Source organism: Chinchilla lanigera, unplaced genomic scaffold (genome assembly GCF_000276665.1).
Source record: "Chinchilla lanigera isolate Chin_1 unplaced genomic scaffold, ChiLan1.0 scaffold00043, whole genome shotgun sequence".
NCBI classification, from domain to species: domain Eukaryota; kingdom Metazoa; phylum Chordata; class Mammalia; order Rodentia; family Chinchillidae; genus Chinchilla; species Chinchilla lanigera.
The window spans coordinates 9,027,165-9,039,861 of record NW_004955444.1 but is presented as its reverse complement, the minus strand read 5'-3'; the positions used below and the strand labels follow the sequence as shown (position 1 = coordinate 9,039,861).

General features: G+C 37.4%; 1 protein-coding gene across 5 annotated transcripts in view; it reads left to right on the top strand.

Annotated features, from left to right (window-relative positions):
- Xkr9 (XK, Kell blood group complex subunit-related family, member 9) overlaps positions 1-12,200 on the top strand; it is a 32,250-nt gene extending 20,050 nt beyond the window's left edge. For all 5 annotated transcript variants that reach the window (XM_005392101.1, XM_005392102.2, XM_013518143.1 and 2 more), the window contains 2 exons: positions 1,669-1,889; positions 11,508-12,200. In XM_005392101.1, coding sequence (XP_005392158.1) covers positions 1,669-1,889; positions 11,508-12,136 — 850 coding nt within the window. In that variant the 3' untranslated portion in view covers positions 12,137-12,200. The remainder of the gene's footprint in view (positions 1-1,668; positions 1,890-11,507) is intronic.
- Positions 12,201-12,697: the final 497 nt, after the last annotated feature.

Here is a 12,697-nt window from a genome sequence, read left to right as displayed (position 1 = left end):
GTGGAGATAAATTGTGCTAAGTAAGCACCTTTGCCCCCTTCCCCCCGTGATTGGCTTATTCACCATTTGTCCCACAAAGTGAGACAATGTTCTATTGGTTAAAAAATTATATTCATATACTCTTTCCCGTGAAATTAGCCCCAGATAAGCAGAACTTCATATATATTTACCATTGATTTCTACAGTATTAGAAAAAAAATCTCTGAAGTCACTAGAAATGTGGATGTGCATATTCCTAAACAGCCCTATCTGGTTTTTGATAGGCACTTATATAACATTTAATATGTGTCAGGTGTATGCTTGCACTTTTCACTGAAATAGGATATTTATCACTGCCTTTATTTTATATATGAGGAAACTGAGGTATAAATAGGGAACTTTGGTAAATTTTGGTTGCCTTACTGCTAGCCTCAGATATTTTCTAAATAACTGCCTCATTCCTTTTATTATTAATTTTATCTTATAGTGACAGCTCATGTTCATTTAAAAATTCTTTTAAAAGAAAAGCCTGAACAAGGAAGTTTAAGAGTCTGAGTTTTATGTATTTCCTAGTTTTGAAGTAGTCAAAGAGCCCAGTAAACCAGTGTTTGCCAAATTAAATTGAAAGAAGATTCAATCTCATCTTCAACTCTCACCTCTTAAAGCAATGCATATGTGTTGTAGTTAAGATAAATTGCATGAACTGAAATTACAGTTCTTTTGAAAAGCAGAGGTTAAGACTAGGATTCATAAGGTCCAGGTCTGGGTCCTAGGTCTGCCTTCTCCCCCTTCTTTGTGTAACTTTTAGGAAATCACTCTACCTTTCTGAGTCTTAATTTTCTTATCTGTGAAATGGGAGTGATACATAACCATCTCAGATAGTTCTTGTAAAGTGAAATGTGATCATGTAAGGTTAACATCTACTGCACAACTGGCATATCAAACATACATTAAAAATTTATGAAGTCAGAATCTCAGTAAACCCACCACAAAAGTTATTTAAAAAAAAAAACCTCTTAATAGACAAAGTTTTTGGAAAAATTCTGTACTGAAACATATTTTGATTGTTTTCTGCGTATGGTGCTGCATATTTGTAATCCCAGAATTTGAGAGGCTAACGCAGGAGGATCACTGTGGGTTCAAGGCCAGCCTGGGCTACATAGCGAGGCCCTGTCTCAAAACAAAACCAAACCCTCCCAAACTCCAAAGTGTATATTAACATGTATAATAATATATAAGGCTGAGGAGCGTAGGAAGGGGTGCATAGGGGAGAGTACTGATTTATCAATGAGTGCTAAATTATAGTTCAGACTAGGAAGACTTAGAATAGTATACTATATGAAGTGTGAGCTAAAATACAGTGAATGCTTAAATTAAAAATACTTATTACAGTAAAAGACTGGCATTAATCCTCAAAATTTTTAAATTTAAATATTTAGTATATATTTTGGTCATTTGTTATATATTTCTGAAAGCTAGAAGAAAGGATTTTGAATATTTTTACCATAAAGAAAGTGTGACTCTGAGGAGATACATGTATTTAAACTGACTTAATTGTTACACAGTGTATACATTTATTGAAACATCTATCATACCCCATAAATATGTGTAGTTTTGCTTTCATGTATCATTTAAAGTAAATTTATAAAAATGTATCACTGAAGATAAATGTTCACATTTATTTTACAGGTATTGGTTTGCCTTGAAAAGAGGTTACTATGTGGCTTTCAAACACAGTGGGAAAACTAATAATTTCATGGATGAAGAGATTGATCCACATAAAGAAGTTATAGATGGAGTGACTGATTTGAGCATGCTCAGACTCTTTGAGACTTACCTGGAAAGCTGCCCACAACTTATTATTCAGCTCTACCTCCTTCTGGAGCATGGTCAAGCAAATCTCAGTCAGTGTAAGTCTTCTTTTATATTCTTTATTAGATGAATGTGACTGAGATCATATGTCAATTTTATAACTCTCAGGTGGGCTTTAGAATTTTTTAAATGTAATTTTATATTTAAAATTTAAAAATTTTTATTAGCACATGTTTGCAGTCCATATGATTATATTCATTGTGGGGAATTTGTACATGTACATAACACGTCTCAGTTCTTAGGTTTTAGAATTTTTTTTAATCCTTTGAAGAAAGGATTATGTTTGGAAAAGGAAGCTCAGTAACATGGCAAGATATCAAATGTTCTTTCTGAAATCTATCACTCTATGTAATCAATATGCAGTAATAATAATAAAAATCTTCAGGCACAAAACAAAATATTTATTGTTTCCTGTTCTTTTCTTCCTTCCTTTCTTCCTTCCTCTGCCCATAAAAGAAGCTACAACTGTCAGTTATTTGATGATCCTTCCAGGAAAAATATTAAAAAGCATATACCCTTTTATCTTTAACACAAATAGTAACAAAGATAAAAATTTTACATTTAATGGTATATCTTGGAGAAGTAGCTATATCATTAGAGAAATAATTCCTTTATTCCTTTTAGTTTTTCTGAGGAATATTACAAATTATAGATATACTGTAGTTTATTTAACAAGTACTGTGTGTTAATTCAGGTTGTTTCTAGTATTTTACAATTTAATGCTGGAATGAATAATTTTGTGCATCTCTATGTTATAGTTCTGTTCCCATCCTTATAATTTTTTTCCTGAAACATGAGGTAAGTTAGTTAAAAATAGCAAGAAATGAGAAGTAATCCAGTTATTTAACAATAGAGGAACTGATAAATGTGTTATTGTAGACTGTTGTAGAATGAAACATTATGTAGCCATTAGAAAAAATGTTTACAAAGAAGTTTCAATGACATAGGAAAGTAATTAGAAATTTAGGCAAAAAGTAGTTAGTTTATAAAATTTTCTATCAGCATACTTTTAAGAATACAAAGAAATTATTATACTGGAAAATATTCCAAAGTGTAAAATGTAGCTGCTTTCTGGGTAGTGAGATTTTGAGTGTTTTTCATCTTTATTGCTGTTTTGGAATCCATATTTCCTTCAGTAAATATTGTACTATCTGATGATCATAAAACTTTATTCAGAGTGCAAAAATAAATCAGGTTATATATAGAAGCACTTCAGAAGGCTGAACATATTCTTTTATCCCAGCTCCTGAAATCACACTGAAAGGGGATAAAATCAAGGTCAATATGAATACATAAGAATAAAGAAATTGTAAACTTAGAAATATCCAGAATTGTTTATATGATGGAAAGGAGATGGAAAACAGTTTATTTGAATCAACCTTCCCATGGAAAGGCTAACTTCCCCTGAAAATATTTAGTGGTACTAGACAAAATATTTTTAAAAGTCTTCCTAACATGTAAAATATCTGTTATAACAGACCAAGATATGCATGAGAGTAAGGATGCTGCATATAGTTAAGTAAGACATCTATATTCTGAGAGCTTCTGCTGATTCTTACAAATATAATATATGATTATATATGATTACAAATATAATATATAATGTATGATTCTTAAAAAACTGAGTTTTGATAGTCTAGGAGACAGGAAACAGAACTGAAGGTCCTCATAAAGAGTGATGTCTCTCTCGTGGTAAGCTCTAGTATTAGTGTTTTACTAGAAAAACAGATACAACACAAGATATACAACTGTACAAGAAATTACAAGATTGGCTTGTGGTGGTCACCCGCTGTTGGATGAGGAAGTATACAGAGGGTGTCTGTATGCTGGAGACCGAATATTTCAGCACAGGGTCTGGAGTTCACTGCAGTGTCTCATGCAAGTCCTTATCAGGAGGCCAATGGGTCTGTGACAGAAGGCTGAAGAGTTTATGATAGAATGCTGAAGAGTCTGTGCTGAAAGGCTGAAGTACCTGAGGTGGAAGCCCAAGAATCTGTGCTAAAAGCCAAGAGATGATGTTCAAGCTGAAGGAGTGGAGCTCCTCCAAAGAATAGAAACAAGTCCATCCTTCCTCATTTTCCTTTTATACTGGCAGATGAGTTGCCCTTGGGTGTGTCCTCTATACCTTAGGGTATAGAATTGCTGAGCCAATTTAGTTAAGCTTCCTGAACTTTTCAAATTGATACAGTCAGTCAACTATTATAGCTCTGATCTATAACCCTGGGACTGCAAAAGCCCTCCTTCTTAGAATAAGAGTATGCCTTAGTTATTTTTTCTCATTGTTGAGGCAAAATACCTGATACCCAAAGTTAAAGGAGGAAAGGTTTATTTCAGCTCACAGTTTGTAGAGGTTTCAGTCCATTGTCTGCTGGCTGCAATGTAGGGTAGCAGGCAAAGGGGCATGACAAAGGAGAAACAGTTCATGGTATGACAGGCAGGAAGCAACAAGTAACAAGCAGCAAGAGCAGCAGCAGCAACCTGCCTCTCCCTTTTATCCCTTTTAAGCTACCCACTTTTCAGTGGTGCTACCCACACCTAGGTTGGGCCTTCTCAGTATCCATACCCAGAACTATGGTAAACCAATCAGTGGATTAGTATTAGTAATCTCATACCCTTAATCCCAGCATCACACACCCTAGATCCAACCACCTCTGAAATGCTCCATCTGCAACTGCATGATGCTTTGGGTGGGTGGGAGAAGCCTAGATACAAGCCATAACATAGTATATTTACTTAGCCAGTTTTTACTTTCAAGAGACTGCAGGAATATTACCTTGAGGCTTGATAGAGTAGGGAAAAATGTCCTTGAGAAATTTTAACAGTAAGATTTGCAACTAAAATTCATTTCTGTTGGGTAATTTTTTTAGAGAAACGATCAAAGAATAAAATAGGAACATATAAATGAAGGATGTGGGTTATTATATTGAAAGAATCAAAATGTTTCACACCAAATATATCATTATATCATTTCAGAAAAGCAAAGAAAAATAAAATTCTAGATTTGGTACAAAAAAAGATAATTTTCTAAAGTTAGAGAAAATGAATGGCATTGATACTCTTAATCATAATAACTGAAAGCAGAACAGAATAGAGCAATGACTTCAAAATTCCAATGAAAAATAATTTTTAACTTTAAATTTTTAGTTTTGGTCTGTTTTTAGAAAAACTATAAACTATGAGAGTAGAATAAATATTTTTGATATATATGTGATCTCAAAATTTCTAACTTTTGTGCACCTTTGTCAAGTGTAGGAAACCAGCCTATGAGTTTGTCCCTAAAAGAGGGGGAAGGGTCACATGAGAATGAAAGAAAAAAGGCACAGAGTTAGTTTAGAATGCAGGGGTCACGGAGCTCTTGCCTCTAGTGGACAGAGAGCCCTGAGTATTTGGCTCACCTGACTTATTCACTTAGACATGTAAGCAAGCAATTAGAGTAGGACAAGATTCATCTGCCTTTTGTGATTTATACTATATGGCCAGGTAAACAACAGGGATCTCAGCTGTGCTGACTTTTCCCTGAAACTTGCAGTGTGCCACCACGCTAGCTTATTATCTGGTCTCCCACATCTCCCCTTTTTTGTTTTTGTAATAGCAGCAGCTCAGTATCAGTCATGCTGTTCATCCTTAGGGGAAGTATGTAGGTGAAGTCATTCTCTCTTTTGTCTTGACCTCTGGCCATTAGTGACTGTACCTCCACCCACCTGTACTGACTCTTTTTGAGAGCCCAACCCTGTCTGCCTCCCTGTACCAACCTAGCTGTCCCCCCTCTGAGGAAGTACGTGTAACTGCTTTGAGAAGACAAGGGCCAAGATCGTTCTGTCTACTTCTGGTTGAAGAGGCTCAGAGTTGTTGATTGGCAGTCAGAAATACTCCCCAGAGGGCCTATCTTAAGACCCTCCATAGATGCCAGGGGATCTTGTCTGAGGTAGGTGTGTAGCTTTGAGTATGCTATTAATCATAGCAGTGAGGAGCTTTTCAGGCAGTCAGGGCAGGCCTCAATGATGGTCAAGTCTTTCTTCCTCCTGGGTAGTTTTCTTCAGTTCTCATTTTGTGGAAGACATTTACTGGGGAGGAGTGGCATTGATTTCCTTCGTGGGTGCACCACAGGGAGAACTTCTCCATGGTCACAGGCTCCTAGAGGGCACCCACACTGTCTGTCCATTTCCTGCAGTGGCGTATGTAAACCCGATCCCTCCCATTTCCCCACTTCTGGGTACTGCCATAGCACTGTGTTTTCTCCTTTTTCCCATGATTGTGTCGAAGTTAGTGGCAGGAACAGAAAAAAAAAATGAGTTCTGTCCTGTGGACTTAAGGAGATGGTAAAAAAGCAGTCCTTAAGATCAGTAATTATCATAGACCAGTTCTGCGGAACTGCAGTGGGAGAGGTAGGTCCAGGCTGCAGAGCACCCGTGGAGTAAATACATGCCTAATTGCTCTTAAATCCTGAAGCAGCCTCCATTTTCCTGAGTTCTCTGGTATAACAAAACAGGAGTATTCCAAGAGCTGGTGGAAGGCTCTCGCTTTCAGTTGCTCTATTAATGCCTATAAGTGAATGAGTTTCTCCTTTTGTAGGGGACACTGAGATAGACTTCTGTGGGTTTAGGGTTGCCTTGTTAATTTTTTTATGTCCTTGTCCTGGAACATATCCTGTGTTTTGTATCTTTCTATCAACAGTTGAGATTGCCTTATTAGTAATTTGAATCTGCCATTTTTTTCAGCAGATCCCTGCCCCACAAATAGACTGGGATTCCAGCAAATAAACAACTGAAAGACTCCCTTAAAGTTTTCAGGACCTACATAGGGCAGAGGTGCAGCACGCTGCATGACCTGTCTGGTTGACACAAGCTTCTCCGGGGAGGTGGCTGCTGCCTAAGTGGGCCGGGCAGGTGGCCATGGAGACAAAGCCATCACCGAAACATCAGCACTTGTGTCTCTGAGCCCCCGAAAACATTTTCCGTTAATCTTAAGAGTATACGTGGGCCAGTGGTCTGTGACATCTTGAGTGAAGAACACCTCCTTATGGGGTGTGCTAGTAAATCATTTAGCTTCTTGGCTAATAGCTATGATTCTAATTGCCAATAAAACAATTAGTTGAACAATATAATCTCCAGGTTCAAAGACCTAAGCATCATGTGACTGAACCACAACCTGAATTTTCCCCAAATAGTCTCTTATGGTTTGTGTCTAGGTGTCCCCCCAAAGCCTTGTGCACTTTTAGGTGGGACTGTTTTGGAGGTAGCTGAATCTAGAGTTTGTGGTTGATTCATGGTTCAATGCTAGGATTAAGGGTGATGGGATTAAGGATCGTGATTGATGGATCAGTCCACTGATTGGATTCGCACTGCCCTAATCTCAGCAACTTTGATAACATAAAAGGGGCAGAAAGAGGCTTGTTTCCCCCTTTTGCTCTTGTTGCTTTTGCTGTCTTCCACTGCCATGAACTGTTATCCCTCTGCCATGTGCTACCCTGCCTTGGACCAGCTGATTATGGACTGAAACCTCTGTAAACTGTGAGCTAAATAAACTTTTCTGCTTTAACTTTGGGTGTAGGGTACTTTGTCTGAGACAAGTAACTAAGATATAGTCTAAATCAATAATTCCAGGGAGTACTTCAACACCCTGTAGATTTAATCTACTTTTTCCTAGGACTAGACTAATAGTATGTAAGGGAAGAGGTCCCCAGATGCCTGTGGGGATTTTAACAGGTTTATCTCTACCAGTTAAAGTCACCTGTTCAGCAGCAAGATGGTCTAACCTGCCACTTCCTGGGGTTCCAGTGATAAAGGACTCAACCGTCCTCTGGAGACTCACTGAGGACTGGGTCTGTGAGCCTGTACTGGGAATGCTCCTGTTGTTTGTTGGGCCTGGGGCCAGGCCTGGCTCCCATTTCCCGTTAGTGGGAAGCCATTTCAGTAATACTTAGAGTGACATGGTTTAGCCCAGTGATTTCTTTTCGACATCTAGATGAGGGCTTGGTGCTTTCCTCTGAAGGAGAGGGACAGTTGCACCCTTTCTTGCCTGGGATTGAGTGCAGTGTTTACAAATGTGCCCTTTTTTTCCCACAATGAAAACATTTATTTTTGAAGTCTGATTTTGTTTCATTAAGCCAAACATAGCGTGAGCAAACATAGAGGACTTATGACCTTTGGTACCCACATTGTGTCATATTTTCTAATAGTTTGCAAGAGTTTTAGTTGCTCAGACAGCCCCTATTGCTTATTTACAGTCTTTATTAGCATTCTCAAAAGCTAGCTGCCACACAATCGCTGCTGTTTGGGCATATAGTATCTGTTGTTGGACAGCTTCTTATAAGCAAGCTAAGAACTGGGCATAAGGCTCCTGCAAGTCCAGAAGAGTGTGTAAAAAGGACTGAGTAGGAATACCTTCCTCAGGAATAATTACCCAGGATTGCTTCATCATGAGAGCTATTTGCTAATAAGCCTGGTCCTGAAGGGTTAACTGTGGGATCAGATCTGAGTACGGACCTGTTCTAACAGCATGTCCTCAGTGATCTCAGAATGTCCTGCCATTCAGTTCTGTCATGCTTGTTCGGCTGCTAACTCGTGAAGATTAACATGGAAATTTAAACATTACCCTGCAGAAAGGCAGTACCTAGCCAAGTGCTTAATGTCTAAAGGAGGTAAGCACAAAGCTCCTTGGACAGACTCCAATAAGCCCAGTGTGCAAGGTCCTTGAACCCCATGGTGCACGACACTGGATTTTTATTCTTTAAGCAGTTTGTACTCCACAGGATTATGCTCATGCACATTTTGTTGTGTATTGTTAGGGTCGGGATGAATATTAATTAGAAATGCACAGGTCCCAAGGGGCTCTCCATTAAGCACAACTTGTCTAACTGATCTTCGATAAGGAGATACTAGTTCTGTATTGACCGCAGATAGGAGGGAAGGAGGAAGAGAAGGGGACCAGGGCTCTTCACCCTCATTTTGTCTTCTCTACAGGGTACACTAGGTGTGGGATGCTCTCCTACAGTTAAAGAACAAAGAACCATGTGGACTAAGCTCCACGTGAATGAAGTTTCAGGCTATATAAGAGAGCTCTGGCCACAAGTATACTCCAAACCTTCTCTCACCTTGATCCCAGCTTTCTGCATTAAACATACCTGTCTGAGGAAACCAAGGATTATGTCTAATGACATCTTGTAACGTATGAGAAAGCAACTGGGTACTAAGTTGAGCACTAGACTGGCACAACAGAATTATCAGTGAAGGGGTATAATGCTGTACTTCAGTTAACGAATACTGCTCCATTGCCCTTGGTGAGAAAGTTGTCCAGGTGCACTCATCTTATTTTCTTTTGCCCATTACCTTGGCTGAGGAAATTCTCTGTGTTCTTTTTCTTTTTTTTTCCCCCTTTTTTTTTGCTGACCTGCTCAGCACCATTCCACTGTGGAACTTCCTGTCATCAACTACATCTTTCACCTGGGCAGAGTTTCCCAGGTCAGGTCCCTATTCGGGTGCCACTTGCAGGAAATTAGACTACAGGTTTGTCCCTGACTGGTGCAGGGTGAACGGGGATGAAAGAGAAAAAGACACAGAGTTAGTTTAGAATGCAGGGGCCAGGGGGTTCTTGCCTCTGGTGGACAGAGAGCCTTGAGTGGTTCACCTTGCATTTATTCACTTAGACATGTGAGCAAGCAATTAGAGTAACACAAGATTCACCTGCCTGCTATTATTATTATTATTATTATTTTTTGGTTTTTCTCTGGTACCAGGAACCGAACTCATGACCTTGCGCTTGCCAGGCATGCGCTTTGCCGCTGAGCTAAATCTCCAGCCCCCCTGCCTGCTATTATCTATAGCATATGACTAGGTAAACAACTGGATCTCAGCTGTGTTCACTTTTCCCTGAAACTTGCAGTGTGCCAGCATGCTAGCTCATTATCTGGTTTCTTGCACTCAGCAAGTTCTGGAGAATGCTTACTCCAGGAGAACAAAGCAAAAACAAACAAACAAACAAAAAAACCCAAACAAACAAACAAAAAACCTGGGAAACAGGAGACAACACAGAAGAAAGGTGAAGGGAAGTTCTGGGGGAGAGAAGAAGCAAGCCTTGAGAGCAACTAGCTTAGAGTAAGAGGATCCTGAAATGTGTGAGGTGGTAGGGAATAAATAGATGCGTATATAAACAATTGCAAGAATTTGCTAAGAAACAGTGATAGGGTCATGAAGAACTAAGCAAGTAAGGAAACAAGGCAATTGCTAACTACAGGGAAAATTAAATGTTTTAAAAGAAAGCATATGGAGTGATTGAACAGTAAAGAAAACCAAACCAAAGCAAACCTCCTGTACTTATGTAGTCATAATAAAATAAATACTGAATATTTATTTTACCAAGTTTTGTGGTGTTACTTTTTTGGGCAGTTGGAGAGAGAGGAAAATGGAAACTGTGTGTATATGTGCTAACATTTCCTCTTTCCAATAGGAAACCAATAAAAAATGTCTAAGACAGGTAAATATAATATGTGTTTTACATAGAAATATGACAGAATGTGTCAAAGGAAGATCTAGAACAGTTGATAGTGATTTCTTTTGGATGTTGCACCTGTATGGTAAGGGGGGTAAAATAAGGTTTCTTGTAAGAAACTTACAGAATTTTTTGACTTTTTAAAACTGTATGTGTTAATTTCGTAGAAATTAAAACCATTGTAAAAATATATCATAGGGCAATTTAGGGGAAAGTGATATTTTAGTTAAAACAAGAAAAGAAAATAGGGAAACTAGTGAGTCTGTAGTGTCATATGCCCAAACTGAGAGAGCATGCAAAGGTCCTGTCCTGATTTTTCTATCAGTAGATAAGTTATTGTATGCTTTGCCTTTCTATCATACCGTATACAACTCCAGTAAGACCTAATGAAAATAACTACCACTCTGTATTCTTCTGTGTTTTATTCTAATTCTCCTTTATCTTGGCTTTCACTTTTTTAGAAGTCCTGTGCTTTGATAGTGGGGCTAATAATGACTTGCATTTTTAATGTAGTAATGAAATTATTCTTCTGTTATTTGTTGGGGGAAAATGGGGCAAAGAAGTCAAATCTATAGAAATTTGTATGTTTTAAGGCATATTTATTCATTTGATTCTTGACCTTAGGATGTAAAAAATTGAGTTTATTAATATAGTGCTTTATACTTATATTACATTTTATTTAAATATCACCTCACTCCCTGAAATTTTCTCTTTGTGAATTAGGGATAAGGCTGAGGTCAAAGCCAAAAAGTCTAGAAACCTAGGATGATCACTGTATTCTCTTAATAACCAGACTATGCAATTTCCAGTATACTAGTTGCTCAATAAAATTTGTCCAGTGAATTAATTTAAAATCAGTTTAAGGCAATATACATGTGGTGGACTAGTACATCAACTGGAATCAGGCCTTTTTAGGTTCAAATCTTAGTTCTACAACTTTCTAGCTGTATGACTTGGGTCAAGTAATAAATTTCTTTAAACCTCAGTTCCCTCGTGTGTAATATGAGAATATTACTATCTGTCTTCACAGATTAGATGAGATGAATAAAGTGCCTGATGTGTGTATGTGAGTGTGTGTGTATTTACAGATAAAGTATATATAGCATAAAGTACTTTAATATTATAATTACTATTCCTATAACAATATCTTTTTATTTTTTGTTTTACAGATGCAGCCATCATGGTTTCCTGCTCTGCTGTATCTTGGTCAACTGTTAATTTTCAAATATCTTTAAGAAAATCCTTGCCTGATAAAAATCTTCTAAAGGGATTCTGTCCTATAGCCACATATCTCTTTTACAAGTTGTGTACGTTGTTATCTTGGATGCTGAGTATTGTATTTCTGTTGTTCATTAATGTCAAGATAGCTTTATTTCTGTTGTTCCTTCTCTGGTTGGCAGGCTTAGTATGGGCGTTTAAAAGGCAAACCCAGTTTTGTAATTCCAAAAGTATGGAATTCTTATATAGGATTGTTGTTGGAGTCATTCTTATTTTTACATTTTTTAATATTAAGGGACAGAATACCAAATGTCCAATGTTTTGTTACTATATTGTGAGGGCACTGGTCACATTGGGAATATTGATTGTGTTTTGGCTTTGCCCACTGTCTATTTTTAATTTATACTACCTTATAGCTATCAGCATCACTGTAGTTCTTTCTTTTCTCCTTGGAATTATTTTTCTTACTGTTTATTATGGGATTTTTCACCCAAACAGAGGTAAAGAAACAGAATGTGATGAAATTGATGGAAAATCCGTTCAAAATGACTGTAGAATGAGGTATTTCCTAATGGAATAAGCTATTTATGAGATATGTTTTCTTATTTTTGTTTCAATGGTTAGTAAAGAAAATGTATGTTTTATGTGTGTGTCCTCTGTTATTTTTGCCACCTTTAATTTGAAGTTTATTTTGGTACTTTAATTCTGAACATGAGAGAGCATAATGATATTTTATTATTTAAATTAACTTTATTTTGTTATATTCCTAGTCCTGTCATGTGGTTTTGAAGATTTTTGCTTCCTGTCTTGAGCCTGAAATGGACTTTTTCATCTTGCTAAAAAGAAAGGAAACATATTAACAGACACATAGTAGACATTTACAAAATAACACAAACACAATACAAGCAATACATATTTTCAGACAAGGTGATAGGAAATTAACAATGGTGGCTGTATTACATATTGATATATTCAGATTGGTTACTCAGATAAATATAGGCATGTAAGATTGATCAAACAATTAAGCATGAACTGCTCCTTTCAGTAAATTCCCTTCCTCTTGAAATTGCAGTTCTCCCATAAAGTCTGGCATTGAGATTCCTTCCAGCTTTTCCTTTACTGTTCCTAAAACTCCTGTACC